Source organism: Silurus meridionalis, chromosome 15 (assembly GCF_014805685.1).
Source record: "Silurus meridionalis isolate SWU-2019-XX chromosome 15, ASM1480568v1, whole genome shotgun sequence".
In the NCBI taxonomy this organism is placed as follows: domain Eukaryota; kingdom Metazoa; phylum Chordata; class Actinopteri; order Siluriformes; family Siluridae; genus Silurus; species Silurus meridionalis.
The window spans coordinates 23,121,866-23,147,102 of NC_060898.1; the positions used below are offsets into that span (position 1 = coordinate 23,121,866).

The 25,237-nt window shown below is 41.7% G+C and overlaps 2 protein-coding genes across 3 annotated transcripts; one reads left to right on the forward strand and one right to left on the reverse strand.

Annotated features, from left to right (window-relative positions):
- Nucleotides 1–2,545: 2,545 nt before the first annotated feature.
- rars1 (arginyl-tRNA synthetase 1) lies at nt 2,546–15,898 on the reverse strand. The gene is made up of 15 exons (XM_046868615.1): nt 15,605–15,898; nt 13,264–13,395; nt 12,401–12,589; nt 12,137–12,245; nt 11,947–12,047; nt 10,980–11,101; nt 8,720–8,840; nt 8,126–8,255; nt 6,995–7,099; nt 5,933–6,111; nt 5,720–5,829; nt 5,521–5,626; nt 4,700–4,872; nt 3,844–4,091; nt 2,546–2,753 (listed from the first exon to the last, which is right to left on the reverse strand). Exons 1-15 carry the CDS (start codon nt 15,647–15,649, stop codon nt 2,644–2,646), a joined length of 1,980 nt encoding a protein of 659 aa, XP_046724571.1. The 5' UTR covers nt 15,650–15,898; the 3' UTR covers nt 2,546–2,643.
- A 1,987-nt stretch (nt 15,899–17,885) lies between these two features.
- On the forward strand, nt 17,886–23,879 carry ublcp1 (ubiquitin-like domain containing CTD phosphatase 1). Of its 2 annotated transcripts, none has more exons than XM_046867024.1 (11): nt 17,886–17,991; nt 18,650–18,814; nt 19,136–19,227; nt 19,726–19,811; nt 19,901–20,016; nt 20,318–20,416; nt 21,060–21,097; nt 21,263–21,361; nt 22,855–22,971; nt 23,140–23,267; nt 23,661–23,879. In XM_046867024.1, exons 2-11 carry the CDS (start codon nt 18,661–18,663, stop codon nt 23,686–23,688), a joined length of 957 nt encoding a protein of 318 aa, XP_046722980.1. In that variant the 5' UTR covers nt 17,886–17,991; nt 18,650–18,660; the 3' UTR covers nt 23,689–23,879. The 2 variants fall into 2 exon arrangements, with proteins under 2 accessions (XP_046722980.1, XP_046722979.1); XM_046867023.1 differs by lacking the exon at nt 17,886–17,991 and adding an exon at nt 18,335–18,567.
- The last annotated feature ends 1,358 nt before the right edge of the window (nt 23,880–25,237 follow it).

Below are 25,237 nucleotides of genomic sequence, written 5' to 3' on the forward strand. Positions count from 1 at the left end.
GTACCTTCAACTTTGTAGCAACAGTTTGTGGAAGAACCACATATGGCTGGAAAAGTCCGATGTTTCCGACTTTTGGCCATACAGCACAGCTAACATGATTATAAACGGTCAATCCAGTTGCATACACTATACGGATAAAAGTATTTGGACACCAGACATTTCCTGCCATATTTGGTTCTTCTCCAAACTGTTACCACAAGGTTGGAGGCATATAAATGTACAGGTGAAAAAAATGTAATAATGTAAACCCAAAACTGTTCCAGCATGGCAATGCCCCTGTGCACAAAGCCAGATCCATGAAGATCTGCTTTACCTGGTTTGGAGAGGAAGATCTTGAGTGGCCTGCGATGGAGATCTGATCTCATCCCTACTGAACACCTTTGGGATGAATATGAACACTGACTGCACCCCAGGTCTCCTCACCTACATCAGTACCTGCGTTTACTAATACTATTGTGGCTGATGAACACAAATGTCCACATGCACACTATGAAATCTAGTGGAACATCTTCCCAGAAGACTGGAGGGAATTCTAAGAGCAAATGTGGAATGTGATGTTCAAAATTCACAAACGAATGACCAAACTATTGGCAATATAGTGTGTCAATATAAATATATTGGCTCATGTGCTGATTTTATTCAAGGAATAAATGGTGCCTTATGTTAAAATGAAAAGTAAAAAGTAGATTATTTCATTATAAACACTTTAAACACACACACACACACACACACGCGCGCGCACACACACACACACACACACACGAGCAACTCAAGACATGTACCTTTAGATCCACTAAAAGTAATTAGACTTATTTTTTCAAATCTATAATTCCGATCGTACGCTTATCAGGAAACGTGCTGTTCGTGTCAGAAAGAGGCCTGGAAGTAAATGAAATCGGAGCAATTAATCTCCAGGCTGATTATGAGGACAAGGCGTGGCATTAATTATCCACAATTCACTCCAGCCTGAAGAAAGCGTCGTGCTTAACTGGAGTAGACGGTATCAAAGAAACTTACCTGATTAGGGAGCATACGATGTTGCGATCCTGGTTTTTTACTTTTCATATTTGTCACAATTAAATCAGGCAAATTTTACTATCACACAAAAATAACCAGAATTCCAAGGCAAAAGACAAAAAGAACACAAAGGCTCGTTTCGCATTTGCCAAAGAAATACATCTCGATTATCCCCAAGACTTTTGGGCGAATATTCTGTTGACCGATGAGACAAAAGCTGAACTGTCTCCTGTGCAGGGAGGTGGTAGCTCAGTGGTTAAGGCATTGGGCTTTGGATCAGAAGATCACAGGTTCAAATACCACCACCACCAAGCTGCCACTGCTGGGCCCTTGAGCAAAGCCCTAAAACCCTCCCCTGCTCAGTTGTAAGTTGCTCTGGATAAGGGCGTCTGCCAAATGCCGCAAATGTAAATGTTACAGCTGGTGTAAAACTAACAGCATTTGATAATCATCATACTAACCATTGAACTTGGTGGGGGTGGTGTGATGGTCTGGGGCTGCTTTGCACCTTCAGGACCGGGATGGCATGTTATCCTAAAATCCTGAAGGAAAATGTCCAGCCATCATTGTGCTCAAGCACACGAGTTGATCAAAAACACGCCAGCAAGTCCGTCTCTCTGATTAGCTTAAATTAAAAAAAAAATCTAAATGAAGGTTTTGGAGTGGCCTGCAATTCTGCTAATTCCTCCACAAATATGTGATATGTATCTCAAACACTTGTTTGGAGTTGTTGCCTTCAAGGGTGCCACAACCAGTTATTAGGTTTAGGGGCAATTACTTTTTCACATAGGGCCAGGCAGGTTTGGACAACTTTATTCCCTTAATATATAAAATCATCATTTACTCATCATTTAATCATTTATATTTTTATATAGATATCGATTTTACCCTGAGCAGAACTTAACCATTAAAAAAAATCTTAAATCATTTTTCTCAAAATCCTGGGGAGAAAAGAAAATGAAGTTTTACCAGCTATGGTCAGGAACTGCTTACTGGCAGAGACAATCTTTTTAAATATTCTACATATTTATTATACATCTGACATACCTGATTATATTCTAGATTTTATATTCACTAAACAATGTGATTTCACCTTAAACCTTAAAACAGTCTCACTTCTTAAAAGTGTGTGAAATAGACAGAAGGGGGCGGGGCTTCCATTAAAAAAGCTCAGGTGTCCCAATACTTTTGGAGGTACAGTGCGTGTGGATTGGGTCATCGTTTGTTTTGTTTTGGAGAAAGATTCTGCTCATTTGGAGCAAAAAGCTCGATTTAAAACAGGTTAAAAAGTTGGACAGGTGAATGATATAACCGTGTGCTGCCTGACAAGGACGACCGCTGCGAGATTTATCACCTGACGACGATCAACATCGGGAGTCTCCTGAGAACCTGGAGACGTTATGAAGTTACAGCGGAGCCGTATGCCGATCCGAACGACGGCTCGGACACATCCATAGCTCAATCTCGCGACATCCGTCCTGTCATCGCTGTGAAAAGAAGAAAAAAAACGAGCCGTGCCACCGATACGCCACGTTATAGCCGTTTGGCTTTTATTTGGTTTACAGTACAAATATAACAGGACGCTTGTCTTCGTCGGATCGAAAGGTCGTGTCTTCGCGTGTTGGGTCACATCCTCTGGACTGGCGTGAGGCCCAATATGTCGAAGCCTTTGGCCATGACGGCGGCTGCGGCCTCGCACAGGAGCATCCTCCACATGTTCACCTTCACCACCTCTCCTGGGGATGCAGAAGAACAGGAAACATGGTGAGAACAACACAAGAAGAAATTTTAAATGTGCAGCACCATTCTTTCCAGCAGCTGATACCATTCAAAGTAATTAGTCCAATCTCTGGAATGAATGAAGCAACAAATATATGAAACGGAATGATCTTCAGAGCCTCCAGGAGGCACCGCGGCTCTCAAGTGCCATCTATTGAACATCTCCACTGACTGCACTACACCATGCTGAACTCCTCTCTCTACCTGTGCTACATTCCCCATACAGAGACATGAATGAACCTTCATTAACATCTTCACGGAGAAGTTCACCCAGAAGATCGAATCACCATTCTTTCTCTTTTACTTCACTACTTAATTTTTTTTTTTGCTCCCCCAAATCATTAGAAAGTCACAGTTCAGCTGAGCTTCTAATCTCTTTTCTTTTGGCGAAACTCCGCTTTCATTCATCTTGATTAAAAGAGCTATCTCAGAGAAGCGAGTTTCATCAATGTCTCTTAATGAGATGATCTAATTAGAGGAGTTGAGGAACTAGGTTCCAGGTTGAAACGGGACACGTGCTGTCATTCGGTGCGACTCTTGTCTATGCTACGCATCCACACGTCGGTGGTCAGGGAGGGTTCTATTGGGGTTCTGGGGTATGAGGTGGGAGGACGGGTGGAGTCGAGCACCAGAGTTCGGGCCTGGATGAACATTTTATTTTTAGAGAAATTCTTGAATCTGGACCTAAAACGCACGTGCGAAACAACGCACTACAAACCGTATTTCTGGTACGAACTGAGTAGCCACAGTGACACTGAATAAACAAACTAACGGTCAGTCAATAAAAAAACTTTTCGTGAGGAAACTCAGATTGTAATGACGTTCCGCACGTGTGCACTGAACCAAAAGCCCGGTACAGACACGTCTAAGAGACAGCGTTTAGGATACACAAACACCTAATCAGGACGATAAAATCCATTACACGTGCACAAGAAAAACGTCTCGTCACACAAAACGCTACTATAATATTACGTCCAGCTGGTTGGTGTTTAGCGCCCCCTACTGGCCTCCCGGAGTATTTTTTCACGCCCGTGCTGTGAGCCTCACCTGTCTGTCGATCCTTCTCCACGCAGTAGCAGCTGTCGTAGTACTCGGTGAAGGTTGTGGCCAGTTCGTACAGGTAGTCGCAGAGCGTGTGCAGCAGCAAGTCGTCCAGGATCTTCTGCAAGATCTCGGGAAACCTCAGGATGCACTTGCCGAGCTTCCATTCCTTCTCGTGCTCCAGGATGATCTCGCACGTCTCGGCCGCTTTGCGCAGAGCCGCTTCTCCGATGTTGGCTAGCCGCGCGATCGACCTGCCGTTCACAACAGAAAGCTTTATTTTCAGGAGAATGTTCTCAGTCATACGTGACTTTCAGGAACCCCGTAATCGTCTCGCTCATAAAGATGTTTTATCCAAATCTGACTTCCAAGCAGAATATTTTCCACGCTTAAGGCTCCTGTCTACAATTATACCTACAGGAAGTGAGGTGTTCTAAACAGGAAATTGGGGCTATTGCTAAATTATTTACAATGGAACAGAGAAACCGTTCCTATTCATTATGAAACGTTCACTATAAGACACAAGACGATTTCCGTTTTTCTGATGATGTCGTGGTTAAAGGACAGAGTTTGGTCAAAATCTTTCAAAAGCCAATGGGACATCCATACAGGAGTCAATATATCTCAAATTCAGCAGGTGAGAAGAGCTGAGAAGAGCGTGAAGCCAACTTCCACACACACACACACACACACACACACACACACACACACACACACACACACACACACACACACACACACACACACACACACAGAGAGAGAGAGATATTGATCTGTACAGGGGTCCATGGAGCAGAAGAACGCAGCCTCCACGTCTCGCTGAAGGCTCTCGATCACGGACGAGAGAACACGCGGAACTCACCTGATGCGTGTGAAGGCGTAGAGAAGGTAAGCGGCGGTGTTGCCCCTGTCGTCCAGCATCTTGTCGAAGGAGAAGATGTAATCGTTGATGCGGTTGTGGGACAAGTCGGCGTATTTGATGCAGCCGAAGGCGACGGAACGCTGGGCTTGGATCAGTTCCTCCGCTGTCAGAACCTGCACAAAACCACAACAACATAAATACTAATACACACCTACGGGTCAGGAGACACTGGACACACGTTCGGGGTTTTCAACGTTCATAAGAGTAAACTGCATCCATCCATCCATCCAATCAATCAACCCATCCATGTGTCCATCAATAATCAACCATTAATTTCAACAACCAGCCAATTAAAGCCTTCATCCATCCATCAACTATCCAACCATCAACCAAATTATCCATTCATCCACCCATCCATTATCAAACCCTCCTTCTTTTAATCTATCCATTATTCCATCAATCCATCCATAAATCTATAACAGGATGAGGATTCGCTCCCGTATTCACACTCGCACTACACAGTTTTCTCTGCAGAAGTCTGATTATGGGATGTCTCTGCAGAGCTTCGTGAGTGTGTTTGCTCTACAGTAAGTCTACATTTCTTCATTCTTAGAGTTTTGATATTGTTTGGACCAAAGCGATTGAAAAGCAGAGAAAAGGTTAAGTGGCGCGGTAAGTGGCTTCTCGGAGAGAAATTATTGTGGATAGGAAGGAGCAGGAAAGAGGATGAACCAATAAGCCTGTGTGTGTGTGTGTGTGTGTGTGTGTGTGTGTGTGTGTGTGTGTTTTCCCCTCCTTCGTTTGGGGCCTGAAGCACTCACCTTATCTCTCTCTTTCTCTTTAAGCTTGTCCATGGATCTCTTCAAACCTTCTTCCAACAAGTCCATTAGCCGGACCGTGTCCCCCGAGCGAGTTTTAAACTTCTTCCTGTGGCACGAAAAGAGAGAAATATGAACACCCTCAGCTAGAAAACGCCTCCGGAAGGGAAAAACAATAATTAAAATCTGAAAGCATTTGTACTTGTCTTCTCCCAGCACCACTCCGAAACCGGCATGTTCCACACGCGTGACTTTGGGGTCGTACCAGCCGATCAGTCTAGCCGCAGCGAACACCACTTGGAAGTGCGTGGCCTATCGGAGAAAAAACATGAACACCACATATTGGTTGAGCTTTAGGAGAGGTCGACTGCTTTAGAAGCTCGTTACAGGCGTCAGGAAGGGAGAAGTGACGCACCTGTCCGCTGTCTGTGACGTAAATGATGATGTCGGCTTTCTCGTCGAAGAGGCGCTGGCGCAGGGCGGCGAGGTCCGACGTGTCGTACGTATAGCCGCCGTCTGACTTCACCACCGTCAAAGGGATCGATTGACCAGGGGCGAATATGATCTTCCTGCCCTCGTCCAGCTCTACCAGGCCTGAGAATGAGAAAAAAAAAGAGAAAGAGAAGGATAAAGAAGTAATAAATAAGATTAGAGAACAATGACAATGATGAGAGAACAATGAGAGGACAATGCTGCCCCCTACTGGATAGATGCTGAATCCTATATTTTTGGGGCTCTGGGAGAAATTAAACTGAAGTGTTCTTTACTGCATGCATGCATGAGGACGTGTAGCAATGTTTTACTGTAAAAACGATCCAAAAGACATGAGCTGTAGCACTAATTTAGGGGAATGAGATTCTGGATCATGAAACTGACAAAAATAAATAAATAAACAATGCCAGATTTGGAAAATTTTAATCCAGTAAATGAAGGTGTTTCCTGCGTGTTTTTCTGTGTGCCTTTTGATTGGCGCGTATTTCTTTTGTTTCATTGGAGCAGTGTGAAAATAAAATGCAGTTTGATCTTTATTTGGAAATGACAACTCAAACTAACATGTAAAAATGCGCCCTCTGGTGGCCACTGCTAATATCACGCTTTTTATTAGCTTTCTTAGACGTCTCTTTGCTCCGGTTTTGTTCTCATCATCACTCTGAGCCATGTCTAGTTTGTATACTATATATCTAAAAAGACAATGTCTGTTTCTGAAGATCTGTTTTACATGGGTTGGAGTGGAAGATCTCCTGCTGTAGAGCGCCAACATGAATGAATGTGAACGCTGACCTCACCCCAGGCCTCCTCACCTCAGTTAGATCAGAGCCTGACTTTACGAACACCTCTGTAGCTGAATGAATCTCCACTAAATCTCCACAAAATCTAGTGGAACATCTTCTCAGAGATGTGGAGCTTATTATTAGAACAAATTAGGACAGGATGAGGAATGGGTTCTTACAGCTACAGGTGTGGAGCACGGACTTACCTTTATCTTCAAACTCCTTCACCACCGCGGTCATCATATCCTGGTAGTACGACTCTCCTCTCTCAAAAATACGGATGCCCAGGCAGTCGTAGACCCTCTGGAACTCTAAGGCGTATGCAAGAAAACAGAGATGACATTAAATAAAAATTAAATAAAAAATAAAAAATAATAATAAAAAAATCGGACACGAGTGTGAACAGTGATCAGGACCGGCTGACCTTCACAGGGGGGAGTGTGTGTATACATCCAGAAAATCTTTAATCTTAATGATGGAACCATAATAAATGGAATAGTTATAATAAGGATACAGATTAACATGGCAGAGGTAGAGCTGCACCTTCCTGCAGACACAACAGGAGAACGTCTGGCTTCATTTCTTCTTTTTATTAGCGCTTTTAAAAACCTTGTATAGTGATGTGACTCTCCTTCATTCGAAACAGGTACTAAATACGACCTCAATTGATTAAAAAATTATAATTTGTCTATCACCTGTAAAAGTTTATGTATCCTGCAGCAAATCCCCATAAAGCTGAAGTATCTCTGAGAACACGTTCCACACGCCTGAGACACGTGAGCGTGCGGACACGTCCTGAATAAAACAGAGCAGCCGGGGCAGCCAGCTGGGCGAATAAGCTTTTAGTAGGACCCAGAGTCAAATAAAAGAGAGCTACAAGTGCCGAGTTCATTACGGCTCCGAGCAGCGATTTTTCATCCCTCCATGTAATTAGTTTCAACCCTGATGCCCTGAAGAGCTTTGTGTGAAATGGACTAAAGCCGGCTTTAAAAAAAAAAAAAAAAAAAAAAAGAGGGAAAAAAACCCCCCCTAGTATTTGATTTCAGGGAGCGGCTAACGACGGGGCGAAATGATTCGCGGTTTACTGTTCACCCGCTACAGATGAATAAATGCAACATCTTTCAATATGCTCGCGGTCTGCGGTGTAATCAATCACGGCGGACGCAGATTATAAATCTCTTAAGTGTCTCATAGTATTAGATCAACCATCCGTTTAGATAAACACCGCCCAGACGTCTGATCAAAGAAAAAAAAAAAAATTAAACGATCACTCCCAAATCAAGCGTTCTTGGCTCTGATACAACACTGCCCCCTGCTGGTCATGTTGTAGAACGCACCTTTTCGAGAAACATCGCAGATCAGATTCCAGGCCTTGATGAAGTCCGGCTCTTTGCTCTGCAGCCTGACGACACACCGATAAGCCTTCTTTTTGAACTCCTCATCTTCATCAAAACGCTTCTTAGACTCCTGAGGGCAAAAAGGTGAGAGAGTTTCAACGTGATCTGCTAAAACCCTATAGCTTCAACCAGAAGTCATATGATCAGTCCATTAGAGTCAACCTCTGTGAGATCCTGTTCCGGGAAGCCTCTGGAGAGAATATCCAGACAAACAGGGCCAAGAGGAGTAAAAATCTAATTACACTGCACGGACAAAGGCCAGACTTTTGGTAATACATTATAACTGATGTAAGAAAAAAGGGGGCGGGGTTTACCCCCAGTCATTCCAGTAGGAATGCAGGTTTTAATACTGAAGTGTGTTTGGGAGATAAACAATATCCTGATGACTCCAATCGAGCTCCTCTGAAGGAGAGGATTAATAGCGATAGCCGAGACGACCGCAGAAAACTTTACACAAGCTTGTACAAATATCTAATGTCAAATCTAAACAAACAGTCTGATTCAACTCGGACCTGAACCTGAGGAGGGTCTTACTTTGTAAAAAGCCTGGAGATCTCCGATTGGTGGAGAAATGCTCAGATAATTTGGGAACTTGTCCTGCAAGTGAGCGATGAGCATTCCGAACTGCGTTCCCCAATCGCCAACATGATTCAACCTGGAAGAGAAAACGTATACAGTGTAGATCAGGAACTCACAACGTCAGGGATGGTGTGTGTGTGTGTGTGTGTGTGTGTGTGTGTGTGTGTGTGTGTGTGTGTGTGTGTGTTTTCAAATATGATGCTATAACAAATTTTATGATTCACATCACAAAACACCTAAGAAACAATTGTAATTATAAAGAAATATATAAATAAATGAAGAGGTGTAACGGTACACAGAATTCACGGTTCGGAGCGTACCTCGGTTTTTAAAGTCACAAATGCAAAACAAAAAATTGCTTGTTTTTTTTGTTTTTATAACGAAAATTATTAACATTTATGATTTGAACAGTTTACATTTTTAAAACAATTAAGTCAAATACCTGTTTGGTTAAATATTATATAATATATTTTTTAATACAGTGGAACCCGGTTATCTCGCCCTCGGTTACCTCGACAACCCTATTAAGTCGACGTTTTTGAAGTGGAACCGCCAAATTCTCGCTTTTTCTAAGCATTTTTTATCGGTTATGTCGACTTTTTTTATGTCGCCGAACCCTGATATCTCGAGCACAAGGGGGGGAAAAATTTGCCATTTAACGTCGGTTATCTCGGTGCAGCCGCAGAAGAACTCATGAAGTGGCGGAAAAATCAAGACTTACAGCTGCTACAGGTGTTGTATTGTACACTGGTGAATCTCTGCTGTTAGTTAGTGCACATATGCCTTTTGTTGTTAAAGGTTATGCAATGAACGGGAGGAGAAAGCGAACGTGGGATGAGCAAAAGCATAGAATGAACACCGGCAGGATCGGGGAGAATCCGCGGTGCGCTTTGGGAAGAAAAGAGCAGCCGTTGAGAGAGTGCGGTGGGAAGGCACGCATCGGGATACGCATGAGCGATAACAACGACCGCCGTGAACCAACATATACCAACAATAACGGACAGTGAGAGTGTGGAAGTTTAAATAGGAGCTGGTGATGATGATAAACGAGCACCATATGTGAGCGATTGAAGCCGAGAGCTTCAGAGAAAGCGGCGAGAAAGCACCTGCCACGCTGAAGGGGCGAAGGGGCGTGGCAGGTGGATTCTGACAGATAAACATGTACTGTATGTATTTTTATAGCATGCCTTCATCAAACAAATCGCAGCAACGCTGTTGTGTAAAAAACCCTTCAAAAACACGTGCATGCACATTCTCATTTATTAACGCACATCATGTACATAAAGAAATTTCAAGCACGTTAATATACTGCCGCCATTTTGATTTTCGTTTATCTCGAACATCGGTTACCTCGATGCTTTTTGGCGACCCCCTAGGACATCGACATAACCGGGTTCCACTGTATATATTTAAAAAAAATTATTAATGTAATGAAATTTTATTATAATAATTAAATTGGATAATTTATTTGGTACAAATTAAATTGATTAAATAAAAATAAATTATAACTAAATTACGAACTGGACACCCGATACCGAAAGATTTCTGTACGAATTCGTGTACCGTTAAACCCCTGATACATACACAAACATACATACATATATATATATATATGTATCTTGTATGGCCAAAAGTACTGGGACACCTGACTTTTCCACCCATATGTGGTTCTTCCCCAAACTGCTCCCACAATCTTGAAGGCACACAAATACATCAGAAGTCATAGGATGCAGGAGCATAACATTATCCATTCACTTAAACTTAAAGACCCAAAACCTGCTCCAGGACGATGCCTCTTTGCAAAAATCCAGCTCCGTGAAGATCTGCTTCCATGGGTTGGAGTGGAAGATCTCCTGCTATAGAGCTCTAAACCCTATTGAACACTTTTGGGGGATGAATGTGAACACTGACTGCACCTCAGACCTCCTCATCTACATCACTACCTGACTTTACTAAACACACATGTAGCTGAATGAATCTCCACAAAATCTGGTGGAACATCTTCCCAGAAGAGTGGAACTCATAACAGCAAATGGGGACTAAATGTGGAACGGGACGCTCAAAAAGAAGCACATAGAGATCTTATGGTCAGGTGTCCACAAACGTTTGGCCATAAAGTTCAGATACATTTGTCAGTTTTTTTCTCGAGGTTTAGAAAGACATGTTTATGTTAATGTCTAAATTGTGACTAATAAGAGACAGGTTTTGGACAGACCTCAGGACGTCATGGCCGAGATACTCGAAGAGACGACACATACTGTCCCCTATGATGGTGGAGCGCAGGTGACCGACGTGCATCTCCTTCGCGATGTTTGGAGAGGAGAAGTCGATGACGACCTTGGAAAAGAAATGGTTCATAGAGCATTGCAGAAGTATTCGCCTTTTAACAATCATTTACTCAATGCATTGTTACACAAACGCTACTGAATCAAAAAAAAAAAAAAAGTGGGACACATCTCCAGATCATTTGGATTCTGATATATCCGTCTCTTCAGCTTGGCAAAAACGCTCAAACCCTGTTAGATCAGATAGGAACAGTTGAGCTGGCCAGAGATCAAGATTTGACTTTTACTGACTTTGACTGTTATCATGAGATCTGACTTTTACTGACTTTGTTATCATGAGACAAACAGGTTCTTGGTTCTCCATGGTGGCATCATGGTTCTTTTGTAAACATAACCTCAACAATAAACTTGGTCTCTGATTTCTTGCAGACTGGAATAGTTTTTTCTTCTAGGCTCACCATGCATGTGTCTCCATTTTCTCCTCCTCATTCCCACAACATGATGCTTCCACCACCGTGCTTCACATTTGAAAAATTAATTTATGATACACATGATTCATCTGATCAAAAAAATAATAATTTCCAGACAATCGAGGAAAACCAGGCTCAATACTCTTATAAAAATCTTGCCCCAGATCTTCATGCTGCTGGTGATCTTGGGGCTTTCCAGCTGCACTGCAGGAGCATATTTGAGATCACATGACCTTCAAATCGCAAACTGATCATGTGACTGCAACCAGTAACACCAGAAAGGTGAATACTTCTACAATGTACTGACTAATATTTCCTGCTCACATGAAGACCGTGTTAATCCAAAACCAAAACTTCTGTAAGTTATAAATCATCTTCCCACCGAAGCTCTTCAGAGCTGCTGTTAAGAATGAAAGTTTTCCCCTACCTTCTTTTTCTTGTCCAAAGCCGGAGGCTGGACGCCGTTGATTAGCAGGTTGGTGAGAAGCTTTGACACGAACGATTTCTTTAGATAAATGTTAATAAAACCTGCAACCACAAAACAATCATGATCGCTTAAGTTTCTTCAGATCTTAGAAGTCAGAAGTCCACATCTCGTCGTCTAACTCTAACTCTACCTGGTCCAGCGATTTCCGTTCTCTCGATCAGTTGGTTGTCAGGAATGTTCTGGGAAATCTTCTCAGCGATCTCCCTGGGGTTCACCTTCAGACCTTTTGCCTTCATCATCTGAGAAACGAAGGAGAAACATTTCATTGAACATTCTTGGTAACCATGGTGCAGTTTGATGGTGGATTTGTATTAATTAGACCCTGGACAGTGCTGGATTGCGATTGGCTGGAAGTTTAATACCTTCTGCTCATGGGTTGTTCAGAGAGACTGACCTGAGACATCGCCATGGCGCTGTTGCACTGATAATCTCCGAATTTAGGCTGATTGTTGGGTGTGACAGTGAGAGGTGGGTTCTCCAGGTCGGGGTAAGCCACGCTGATGGCCTGCCCAAAGATCCCCTGAAGTGTCTGGTTGATGTTGGTCATGCTTTTGCTGCTGGAGCTGTTCTCCTCTTGAATACACTAAAAAGAAGCAAAGAACAACGTCTAGATTTAGTATTATTTTCTTATGAATGGGGAACGGAAAGTTACAAACCTCCAGAGTTTGTTCAAGTCACATCAATTACTGTATTTAAAAACCACATGAATCTACATCTCCTAACATCATCATAATGACGCATCAGTATTATAGAGACGTGCAGTAGATCAGAGCTGCATCACACACAGGATCTCATACAGTCAGAATGAACGTCATCACTAAAGCAAAAAACCCAATGGACATGATTCAATACAACTCCTTTCACTGGAGCCACAACTGCATCTCCACATACATCATCTCCAGCAGAAGCATCGATATTCACCTCATCACATCACCCCAGGATTTCCTGCGTTCTTGATATGCATTACAGTTTTACTGAGGATTTGAAATGAAGGAAAATGTGCAAATAAAAACAGCTCATTAAAAAGTGTAACAATGTTTTGGTGATTTTTCCTCATGACGTCCAGCGTTTCTTGAAATGTCCGTCTTGTGAAATGAGTGGTTACGTCAGAGCGACTGATCCCGTCTTCATTTAAAAAGTGAAAGCATCCGAGAGCTAAAGAACTCTCTTTTCTCTCTTAAATTTAACAGCCAAACAAGGAAGCATGGTCTGATACAACCTTGAGAAATACTCGATCCATGACTATAGAGCTCTTACCTTTTTGAGGATGTTCAGGCGATATTTCAGCTTGGCGTTCTCGTCCCTGAGCTCTTCCAGGGCCGGTGACGAGGAATCCGCCTCCTTCTTCAGGTTTTTTACCACAGCCCAGAGAGCCTGGATCTCCTTTTCCTGTCAGAAAAAGCACCAGAAACGTTATACCTTTATAAGTGTCAACTTGGCGTGAGTACAGACACTGCTGCGTCTTTGTGTTGACTGAGACGTGGCTGTGCGGTAAGACTCGCGGCGGCGGTCTGTGTGTTTACATCAACACAGAACTCTGTCCTTGTTTCCACCTACTGCTCATCGCTGCTGGAGTTTATGGTTGTGAGATGTAGACCTTTTTATTTACCCTGGGAATTCCCCACACACCCCTCATACATTCCTCACACACACACACACACACACACACACACACTCTCCACCCTCCTGCCATCAGGGAAGCGGTTCCGAAGCATTCGGGCCTCACATCCAGACTGTGTAACAGTTTTTCCCTTAAGAACTGAAACTCACACACACACACACACACACACACACACCTGTGTGACCGATCTGCACAACCTTTACCCATCCATGTCTTCAGCACCACTCACACTACATCACTTCATTACTACAAATTCCAAAAACTTTTTCTGGATTGCTGCTGTTGCTCTTTTGCACAACATTTTGTTTACATTTTTGTTACTTACAATGTTCTCGTTAATCTTTTACACACCGCAGTGTGCAAAATACAACAGGTTTACTGGGGGCGCTATTTTGTGTTTTGTGTATTTGTCTTTGCACTGTCTGTCTCGTGCTGTCTGTCTCTGCGCTGTCTGTCTCTGCGCTGTCTGTCTCTGCGCTGTCTGTCTCTGCGCTGTCTGTCTCTGCACCGTTTGCACCAGGTTGCACATGATGCACTTTATGTGTTGAGGACACTCACTAGTCCTCGGCCCTGTGTTTTCTGCGAGTGTTGTTGTATGTAGCAACAGGGTTCAGGAGGAACGTTGTTTCATGTCACTGCGTTCTGCGTCAGATATATACGGTTGAAATGACAATAAAAGCTTGTTGACTTGACTCCTTTCATACACCGTGAAGACCAAACGGGAGAAGAATATCTCATTTCCAGAGGTGGAAAGAGAAACAACATATTCTACTTTAGTAAAATTACTGTTACCGCAATGATTTTTTTACTGAAATACAAGCAAAATTATTGGTCTAAAAATCTACTCAAGTAAAATGTCGCTCATTTATAAATGAACAAGTTTAATAATTTAGGGTTTTTTTTTTTTTACACTTTTTTCACTACGATCCAGAACTTGAGTTATGTGAACTATGAATATTCAGGATTCAGGCACGCACTAAACAACTTTCGATTTGACGCCATTTCGCTTTCAGCTGGGTCTGAATCACTGATGTCTGATGTCTGTCTGATCAATCAATCAATTTGCATTTCTTCCTTTTTTCCATCCCTCAATTCTTTTTACTCAGTAACAGATATGATTTAAAATGTAGTTAAGTACAATACATCAAACAAAACATACGTATAAATAAGATTTCCACTTCTGATTATTGAATTCTGATCATGAACATCCGTAGCTTAATAGAAGATCTAAAAATAATAGATTTTTTATCTAAAAAAAAAATCATCATTATTAATACTATTATTAAAATATCTAAAAATTCAGGCTTCTATAGAAGAAATCCCATTCTGAAAAATAGACATATATAAATAAATATATATTCACACCGTTAAAAAAATTAAAAACTTTAAAAAAAAGTCTCAGTTTCACTAAATTTAATCTTTATTCCTAATCAGTGGATTTTGTTTTCCTTTTAGAGCTTGTAAAAAGGCCTGTGCAAAAATCTAACCTTTAATACTAGCGCACTAAATAGTACGCGCTCATCATAATCCTCTATTTACATGCGTACTACTCTTACACACTACCGAGTACGGAACTCTAAAACCGGCTCCTAAAGCGAAGAAAAAAAGGTCAGCTTTTTATGTTTGATATTTAATTTGTTACGAAACAACATTCTGTAGCGTCAGATAAAGAAATATATTGGGTTTCTTTGTATTTTTTAATAAATATCTTGCCTTTTATACTCCAAAGCTACAAGTCTTTCGCTAGATTGCAAGCGTTGTGCGGCGCAATCCCAAATTAGCGCCTAGTACACTAGGTAGGCTGCACCACAGCGCGTTCTTTCCGTCCTCCGTAGTGCACTAGTATAGTAAGGAGGAAGTGATTTGGGATTGAACCCGGGTTACATCAGTTTCTGTTATACACGCTGGAGCACATGCAGAAGCGTATACAGCGTCTTTATTTATGAAAATGATATCGATTGAAATAAAAAAACTAACCTGGTTGTGTAGCCGGTCTGTGTACACTTCCACAGGGTCACCCATATTCAGGACAATCAAAGAACTAATGTAGAAATATAAACGCTTCAACTGTAAGAATGGATTCCTATTCAGTTGTTTTCCACGCTTCACCACTAGAGGCAGACACTTATCCGGTTTGAAGGACCAAATGATAGGAAGTTTTCCTCTTTAACTCGAAGGACCATATAAGGATTTCCACTTTCTGGTGTGCGTTGATCAGGGGATTGTACTCGCCAGATTGTTCTGGCCTTTTATACTCTTGATGGAGGACAGTGCACTGTGATGTCATAGGTAGCTTGTCGTTGCTTGGTAAACTGTATGTCTGCCTCTAGTGGTGAAGCGTGGAATTGCAACTGAATAGGAATCCTTTCTTAACACCAACTGTGTGTAAAAGTTGCACTTCCTCGATGGGTAGCTCCAGCAGAGGAAAACTGTGAATCTCCCTCTAGTGGTGAAGCGTGGAAATACAACTGAAGGGGGAACTACAGTGTTTGTTTGTTTTTGTTTTTTTTACATGGGGTCCATGGAGAAGAAGTGATCTTTATTACTCGACTTCAATAAATTATTAAAACTACAACCACATCATGTAATTGGGTAAAATATCCTTGAGTACATTTTGTACAGATTTTCCATAATTCCTCTAATTATTTTGAGTCCTCGTCCCCCAAAATATATCATTAATATAGATAAACTAGGACATGACATCTGAACAGCAAACTGAACTGGACAGATAATACAGATGCAATTTATAAGAAAGGACAGAGCAGACTCTTTCTGCTGAAGAGAGCAGGAAATGCTACTGAAGACCTTTTTTGACTCTGTGGTGGCCTCAAAGGAAGGAAGATTTTGGAAAAATGTATTAGGAAGTTTAGCTTAGTTCTGTGGATTTGCCTGAACACTGTAAAGGAAAATGGTAGCTAAACTGTCATTATTGAGGGAGAACGACTCTTACCTCCTGTATTAAACAGTTTCATCTCTGAGCAGCTTTTTTAGTGACTGTTACACCTCAAGTGTCTGAAGGAAATGATACCGAAGGTCTTTTCTTCCTGCTGCTTTTAGACTTTACAATCAGAGCTGCTCCCAGTGAACCAGTCATCATTCACACTGGTAATACTGTATTTTCTTCTTGTTCTACCTTCTGCTTCTCCCATTAGGGGGCGCCACAGCGGATCATCCGTCTCCATACCCCCCTGTCCTCTACATCTGCCTCTTTCACATCCAACTACCTGCATGTCTTCCCTCACCACATCCATAAACCTCCTCCTTGGTCTTCCTCTTTTCCTCCTTCCTGGTGTCTCCATCCTCAGCATTCTCCTACTGATATACCCCATGTCCCTCCTCTGCACATGTCCAAACCATCTCAATCACACCTCCCTCACCTTGTCTCCAAAACGTCCTACATGTGCTGTCCCTCTAATAAACTCATTTCTAATCCTGTCCATCGTCATCACTCCCAAACGAAAACCTCCAGCTCCACCTCCTGTCTTTTACTCAATGCCACTGTGTCTAATTCATACAACATCTCAGGTCTCACCACAGTCCTATAAACTTTCCCTTTCACTCTCACAGATACTCTTCTATCACAAATCACTCCTGCTATCACTCTTCTCCACCCACTCCACCCTGCCTGCACTCTTTTATTCACTTTTCTAACACACTCTCCATTACTCTACACTGTTGACCCCAGGTACCTGAACTCCTCCACCTTCTCCACATGTACTCTGTCTTACTCCTACTGACTTTCATTCCCCTTTTTTCCAGCATGTACCCTGACCTCTCCAGGCTCTTCTCAACCTGCTCTCTACTCTCACCACAAATCACAATATCATCCACAAACATCATAGTCCATGGAGACTCCTGTCTGACCTCATCCTTCAACCTGTCAATCACCACTGCAAACAGGAAAGGGCTCAGAGCCGATCCTTGATGCAGTCCAACCTCCACCTTGAACCAGTCTGTGGTTCCTACTGCACACTTCACTGCTGTCACACTGTCCTCATACATGTCCTGCACCACCCTCACATACTTCTCTGACTCATTTAAACTGTGCAATATTACCTAGTGCAATTTATTTGTTTGATATTATATATGTGATATGATTTTGGACTCATGTGTCTTGTCTGTACATTTGTATGTTTTATTATTAATGTGTTTACTGAGTTTGGTCTCTAAAAAAATGTCTTATCTCATTTAATCACGTTAAGTTTTTTTTTTTTTTTTTAATGTCCTGAAATTGCTCTAAATGTAATTCTTATCCAGGCCGAAGGTGGCGCTGTGGAGTTCAGGTAGCAATACATAAATGCGGACTGAAGCAGGTCGAAGAAGAAGGTGATCAATGAAAGGCTAGAGAATGAACACTGTTTGATGTAAGTAATACCACAACTGCAAAAAAAACCCATCAACTGCAATAATAATAACAACAATAATATTATTGTTAATTTAAATAACATTAGAAATTGTAGTCGCTCAAGTCTTCGGCACGTTCCCGCTTTAACGGTGAGCATGAAACAGCGGCTGTGTCCCGAATCACATCCTGTTTCACTCCCTGTGTGCGCTTTGTATACGGAAGTAAACGTGTCTTCTGTACCCTATGTAGTGCACTTGATATGCTAAACGGTGCTGTTTGGGATTGAGCCGGTAGCTAGCTCTGCACTAATGTCCCTACAATGAGCTCAGGTTTCTTTGTCACTTTGGAGGAATTATAGTGATTTTTACACTAAAATCCTCTGTTTCTGTGGAAAAGTGGACACGTTTTTATAAAGTAAAGCCCAGTATTTAAAAAATAACTCCGGAATAGGAGTGTCTCGGTGTTTTTCCCAGGGATTTGTTCAGGTTTTATGGTATTATATTGAATATAATTTGTATATTTAGATTTTGAGAGTGTGCTGGTGTGCTCAGGTGAAAACCTGCCTCTAAACCCTGATCCAGCATCCTGCAAAACGGTATAATTTTCTAACAGGAAAACATCTACATGTGCATCTCATTATAATGTGGATTTACAGTGCAGTTCTTTTCCTCCTGCAGATTTTCACATCATGTCTCTACCTGTGATAATAAAGTGGGGAGGACAGGAGTACTCCATCAGCGCTTTGTCTGAAGATGACACCGTCCTGGACCTGAAACAGTCCATTAAATCTCTCACGGGAGTCCTACCCGAACGCCAGAAACTGCTGGGCTTGAAGATCAGAGGTACCTACAGAGGTTCCTACAGCGTTGCCTATGATTAGTGTTTATTCAATTCTATAAAGGTTTGAATTGTACACAGGATGATATCATTTGCGTTGCTACCAGCTCGTGTCCTCCATCCTCCAGCGACTTGCTTGATTTTAACCAATTATAAGAGACGATTTCATCTCCCAGAACCTGAAGCAGTCTGAGGGGTCAGGAGCTGCTGACTAGGCGGAGACAAGCACGGAAACAATACGTCTTCAGTCGAATCCTCTTCACTGAATTGTGCAGAAAAGCAGATTATAAACTGAGAAGATCAGATGTATGAATTTGTTTTTGCAGGTAAACCAGCTGATGATGGCATGAAGCTCGGAGTCCTGAAGCTCAAACCCAACACTAAGATTATGATGATGGGCAGCAGAGAGGAAAGTCTGGTATGATTTCTTCACACTTTGTAAAATCTCAAGAATTCACCGATTTGCTGCTGTAATCATTTTTATTGCCATGGCGATTGTCTAAAAATGTCGTATAGCTTTTTTGTGTGTAGTTTTGTAATTTGTTTGATTTTTGCCACCCCATTACACCCCTCCCTCCCTCCCACCCTGCTACACCCCACCGCATTCCTCCCTGCTACACCTCAACCACACCCCATCCTGCCCCCGCTACACCCCACCTCCCTTATTACGCCCCTCTTGCTACACACCCACCGACCCAATCCCGCCCCCTTGCTACACCCCTATTGCACCCCTTGCTACACTTCTACCGCACCCTCCCTGCTACACACCCACCACCCCAATCCGGCCTCCCCTTGCTACACCCCTACCGCACCCCTTGCTACACCCCACGCCCCCCTTGCTACACACCCACCACGCCCCTCCTGCTACAACCCACCCTTCTTGCTCCACCCCACCCCATTCCCAATACCCCTGAAGGAAGACATCTTGGCTCCTCCTCCCGAAAGCGACGACGTCATCAATGACTTTGATATTGAAGAGGAAGTGATCGAGGTGGAGAACAGGTGCGTCGAATGAATACGTTTAACAGCAGAGACGTCACATTTTTACACTTTTCCTCCTGTTTATACCCGAACGTTACGTTTGTATGCAGAGAGGAGAATCTGGCGAAGATCACCCGCCGCATCAAAGACTACAGAGTGGAGGAGATGAACCCACCTCGGGAGGGGAAGAGGTTACTCGTCTTAGATGTCGATTACACGCTGTTTGGTGAGACGGAATGAAATGTCTGTCTGTCTGTCTGTCTGTCTGTCTCTATCTATCTATCTATCTTATCTTCTTGTATACATCTGTACACACACACACACGTATTTCTGCAGTTGCTTAACAAATGTATTAAAATCACAGTTTACGGAAATCATTTTGAAGACATTTATTAAGTTTCTTGCCTCTGGTTTGGTTTCAGGCCGTGATCTCCGTAAACATCCTGATCTTTCCTGATCTTCTTTTACAATATACAGTATTTTTTCTGTATTCACTTCTCATTGTAAATATATTTGACTCTCCTCAGATCACAAGTCGTGTGCTGAGACGGGGCAGGAGCTCATGAGGCCGTTCCTCCACGAGTTCCTCACGTCTGCGTACGAAGACTACGACATCGTCATCTGGTGTGAGTGTGCAAGATCTCTCGAGCTTTTCACATCACCATGAGGATCACCTTTCTACGTTTTTAGACTTGAACACGTGAACCCGTTATTAAGAGAATAAATATATATAAAAACACTACACGGCCAAATACACCAAAAGTATTGGGACACCTGGCTTTTCCAGTCATATGTGGTTCTTCCCCAAACTGTTCCCACAAAACTGGAGGCACACACTTGTAAAAGACGTCTTTGGATGTTCCTTCTTTCCATAAGTTGGAGTGGAAGATCTCCTGCTGTAGAGCTCCAACCGTAAACACCTTCAAAATGAATGTGAACACTGACCCCAGACTTCCTCAGCTTCTTACCTACATCACTACCCGTCTATACTAACACACCTGTAGATCTCCACGAAATGTAGTGGAACACCTTCCCAGAAGAGTGGAGCTCATTATAACAGCACATGGGAACTAAATGTGGGGAAAAAATGTCAGAAAACATGCTGGAACAGGTTAGGTTCTCCTAGTTCCTCTTTGTGGTAAATGTTTGGGGAAGAAACACATATGTGTGGAAAAGGCAGGTGTACCAATAGTTTTGGCCATAAGGGTCACGTAACGTTGATTTTTCCTTTAAACAAACTTTAAAATAAATATTTTTCTCCGCATGCAGCTGCGACAAGCATGAAGTGGATCGAGGCCAAAATGAAAGTATGTAAATCTTTTACATCATTAAAGGTTTTCAAAAAATGACAGACTGAGAAAGTGTGTGTGTGTGTGTGTGTGTGTGTGTGTGTGTGTGTGTGTGTGTGTGTGTGTGTGTGTGTGTGTGTGTGTGTGTGTGTGTGTGTGTGTGTGTGTGTGTGTTTATTCCAGGAGCTGGGTGTGTCGGATAACCCTAACTACAAGATCACCTTCATGCTGGATAGTGGGGCCATGATCACAGTTCACACTCCTAAGAGAGGCGTCGTGGAGGTGAAGTAAAGTTTTCTTTCTTTTCTACACTGGATGTTTTTAGTTTTTCGCACCATTTTGCTGAAATCATATAGTATCAGATCAAAGAGTATCATATCAGACCGTATAGTATCAGATCGTATCAGATCAAATAGTATCAGATCATATAGTATCAAATTAGACCGTATCTTATCATATAGTATCAGACCGTATAGTATCAGATTATATAGTATCAGATCAGACCGTATCATATCATGTAGTATCAGATCAAATAGTATCAGATCAGACTGTATCAGATCAAATAGTATCAGACCGTATCAGATCATATAGTGTCAGATCAGACCGTATAGTATCAGATCAGACCGTATCATATCAGATCAAATAGTATCAGATCAGACCGTATAGTATCAGATCAGACCGTATCTTATCATATAGTATCAGACCGTATCAGATCAGACCGTATAGTATCAGATCATATAGTTATTAGACCGTATCTTATCATATAGTATCAGACCGTATAGTATCAGATCAGACCGTATAGTATCATATAGTTTCAGATCATATAGTATCATATCAGACCGTATAGTATCAGATCAGACCATATCTTATCATATAGTATCAGACCGTATCAGATCAGACCGTATAGTATCAGATCAAATAGTATCAGATCAGACTGTATAGTATCATATAGTATGAGACTGTATCATATCAGACCATATAGTATCAGATCAGACCGTATAGTATCATATCAGACCGTATAGTATCAGATCAAATAGTATCAGATCAGACCGTATCAGATCGAATCTTATCAGAGTGTCATTTGGAATCATATCAGATAGTATTGTATCATATTGTATTTAATATCAGATTATATCATACTGCATTGGACTGTCAGATCAGATTGTATCGTATGATACTGTATAGGATCGTTTCGGATCGCATTGTGAGACAGATTCAGTTTTATCATAAAATATAAAATTTTTTTATTTGTTTTTTTTTTGGTAATTTGTTTTGATTTGTTATAATGTAGGGCTGCAATTCACGATTATTTTGATCATTAATGAATTAGATACAAAAAATTAATTTCTAAAAATAAGATGTTTTGCTTATTATAATTATATAAAACCCTTATTCAGGGTCTTTATGTATTAAAATTGTACTTTTAGAAACACTGTCTTTAATTTAGACATTTGAAAGCTTTTTCAGTATAAAAGGTGAAACAATGTGCAATCAACATCTGCATTGTTTTAATGATGATTGCAGATTGCGTGTTGACGGCCATATTAAAAAAAAAAATCAATATAAATAATTGTTTTGACCATTTCTGTTGAAAGAAAAAAAAAAGAACACAGACGTGTTGTTGAGTTGTGAAGATAAAAGCGTCTGGAATATCGTTCGTGAAATGTTGTACTTTCCGCCACTTCAGAAGCAGATGTGTATCTTACGGTCACAAGCACGTTTACGCAACAGTGTAAAGTCGATTGTGTCACGTATCCACGTGTGTTTGTGTTCAGGTGAAGCCGCTCGGTGTGATCTGGGGGAAGTACGGCGAGTTCTACAGCAGGAAGAACACCATCATGTTCGACGACATCGGAAGGAACTTCCTCATGAACCCGCAGAACGGCCTGAAGGTACAGAGGGGGATAAAGAAGTTCATATGAATACATCTCAGATACGCAAAATAACACACTCCCCCTGTGTGTGTGTGTGTGTGTGTGTGTGTGTGTGTGTGTGTGTGTGTGTGTGTGTGTGTGTGTGTGTGTGTGTGTGTGTGTGTGTGTGTGTGTGTGTGTGTGTAGATCAGACCGTTCATGAAGGCGCACTTAAACCGAGAGAAAGACAAGGAGCTTCTGAAACTGTCTCACTACCTGAAGGAGATCGCCAAGTTGGACGACTTCTCAGCTCTCAACCACAAGCACTGGGAAAGGTGACGTGTGCACATCACGTGAAGCGAAAAAAATCTCACGTGAAACGCCACAGAAATGTTTTCCTCAAAATAAACAGCGTGAACATGAAACCAAAAATGAAAAGAAGGAAAAATAAACGAGAAAACGAAAGAAATGCTTGGTTTTAAAAATGACCAATAAAATCATTAGTTCCTGTTTTTTTTTTTTTTTTTTTTATGCAGCAACAAATTCAGTCCTCAAAAACTATAAACAGATAAATAAAAACAGGAAGTGATGTGGCGAAGCTGTGAATAATAACAAACTGGTACAAAGATAAATCTCTTGTTCTGAACTAAAACTGATGATGTGATGATGATGATGATGATGATAATAATAGTGATGAAGATGATGATGTTCACCTCTGCCCCCTGCAGGTTTCTCTCAAAGAAGCAGAACCAATGAAGCAGCTGGAGCGTTCATCTTCAAGAACAAGTGATGCTGGATTCTACAAACCCTCACCAACACATTTTCATCCTCTCTCCATCTCTCTCTCTTTCTCTCCCTTTCTCCCTATTTCTCTCTCTTTAACTCCCACCATTCTGGAAAGGTATTAAAGATACACACGTGTCCTGAATAAACAAGCAGCAACTGTAGCATGAGCCGACCAGTCATCCATTCTTCATCCTCCTCTTCCCATTCTCTCTTTATCTTCCTCCTTTCTGCATCCTTCACCATTTCTTTTTTTTTTTTTTATCTCTCTCCTCTTTCTTCATCCTTATTTTCTCTCCCAATCCTCATCCTTCATCTTCATCCTCATCCTCTGTTTCTCTTTTCATCTTCATCCCATTTTTCCTTCTCTTCTCATCATCTTTCCTCCATTTTCATTCTCTCAAAGACAATAACAAACCAAAAAATATAACGAGTGAAACAAACAACAAAGAGGAAAAACACAAACTAAACAATATAATAAACAATAAAACTCCTGCAATAATCTCTCTCTCTATTCCTCTCTCTCTCTCTCTCTCTCACGCTCTCTATTTTCCTCTCTTCTCTCTCTCGCCTCTATTCCTCTCTTCTCTCTCTCGCCTCTATTCCTCTCTCTCTCTCTCTCTCTATTCCTCTCTCTCTCTCTCTCTCACGCTCTCTATTTTCCTCTCTTTCTCTCTCTCTCTATTCCTCTCTCTCTTCTCTCTCTCTCTATTCCTCTCTCTCTCTCGCTCTCTATTCCTCTCTCTCTCTCTCTCCTCTCTCTCTCTCTTGCTCTCTATTCTCTCTCTCTCTCTCTCTCTCTCTCTCGCTCTCTATTCCTCTCTCTCTCTCTCTCTCTCTCTCTCTCTCGCTCTCTATTCCTCTATTCCTCTCTCTCTCTCTCTCTCTCTCTCTCTCTTGCTCTCTATTCCTCTCTTTCTCTCTCTCTCTATTCCACTTTTTCTCTCTCTCTCTTGCTCTCTATTCCTCTTTTCTCTCTTGCTCTCTATTCCTCTCTCTCTCTCTCTCTCTCTCTCTGATTTTGACGTTTGGAGCTGCAGAAGTATCTACAGGTTTATTAAAACTCTGTTCCTGGTATTTATTATAGAATTTTGTCATTTGTGTGATCATTCGTTCATTTTCTTCACCTCTGTTCGGTGTTGTTTGTCCATTTATGTTTTGTTTAGTTTTTTTGTTGGTTTGTGTTTTTTTTTTTTTTTTACTGTACAAAGAATTTGCTTTTGTTTTCGAGGACTGACTTTTTTAGTACATTGTTGTTTTTTTTGCGTATGTAACAAAGCGTGTGACTTCACCTCGTGACGTGAGCGTGGAGCGTGAGGATGCGAGTGGAGACGAAATAACAATAAAAAAAAACTACGATTTTGTAAAGAGGTTTGAATGGGAGTGTTTTTTTTGTTTAATAATGCAGAGCTGTTGCTTTTTATTTATTTATATAAAAAAAATTAGAGGAGGTCAAAACATGTTTCAGCATGATGATGCCCCTGTGCACAAAACCAGCTCCATGAAGATCTGCTTTCCATTG

What these genes read in the sequence shown, in the direction of transcription:
- rars1 (XM_046868615.1), bottom strand. Translation starts at nt 15,649, where the DNA reads ATGGGTGACCCTGTGGAAGTGTACACAGACCGGCTACACAACCAG. An exon ending in CTCGGCCATGACGTCCTGAG is followed by an intron (nt 8,841 to 10,979) that starts GTCTGTCCAAAA and finishes TTTCTCTTCCAG; the next exon opens with GTTGAATCATGTTGGCGATT. An exon ending in ATCTCCAGGCTTTTTACAAA is followed by an intron (nt 8,256 to 8,719) that starts GTAAGACCCTCC and finishes TTTTGCCCTCAG; the next exon opens with GAGTCTAAGAAGCGTTTTGA.
- ublcp1 (XM_046867024.1), top strand. Translation starts at nt 18,661, where the DNA reads ATGTCTCTACCTGTGATAATAAAGTGGGGAGGACAGGAGTACTCCATC. An exon ending in GCTGGGCTTGAAGATCAGAG is followed by an intron (nt 18,815 to 19,135) that starts GTACCTACAGAG and finishes TTGTTTTTGCAG; the next exon opens with GTAAACCAGCTGATGATGGC. An exon ending in GTGATCGAGGTGGAGAACAG is followed by an intron (nt 19,812 to 19,900) that starts GTGCGTCGAATG and finishes GTTTGTATGCAG; the next exon opens with AGAGGAGAATCTGGCGAAGA.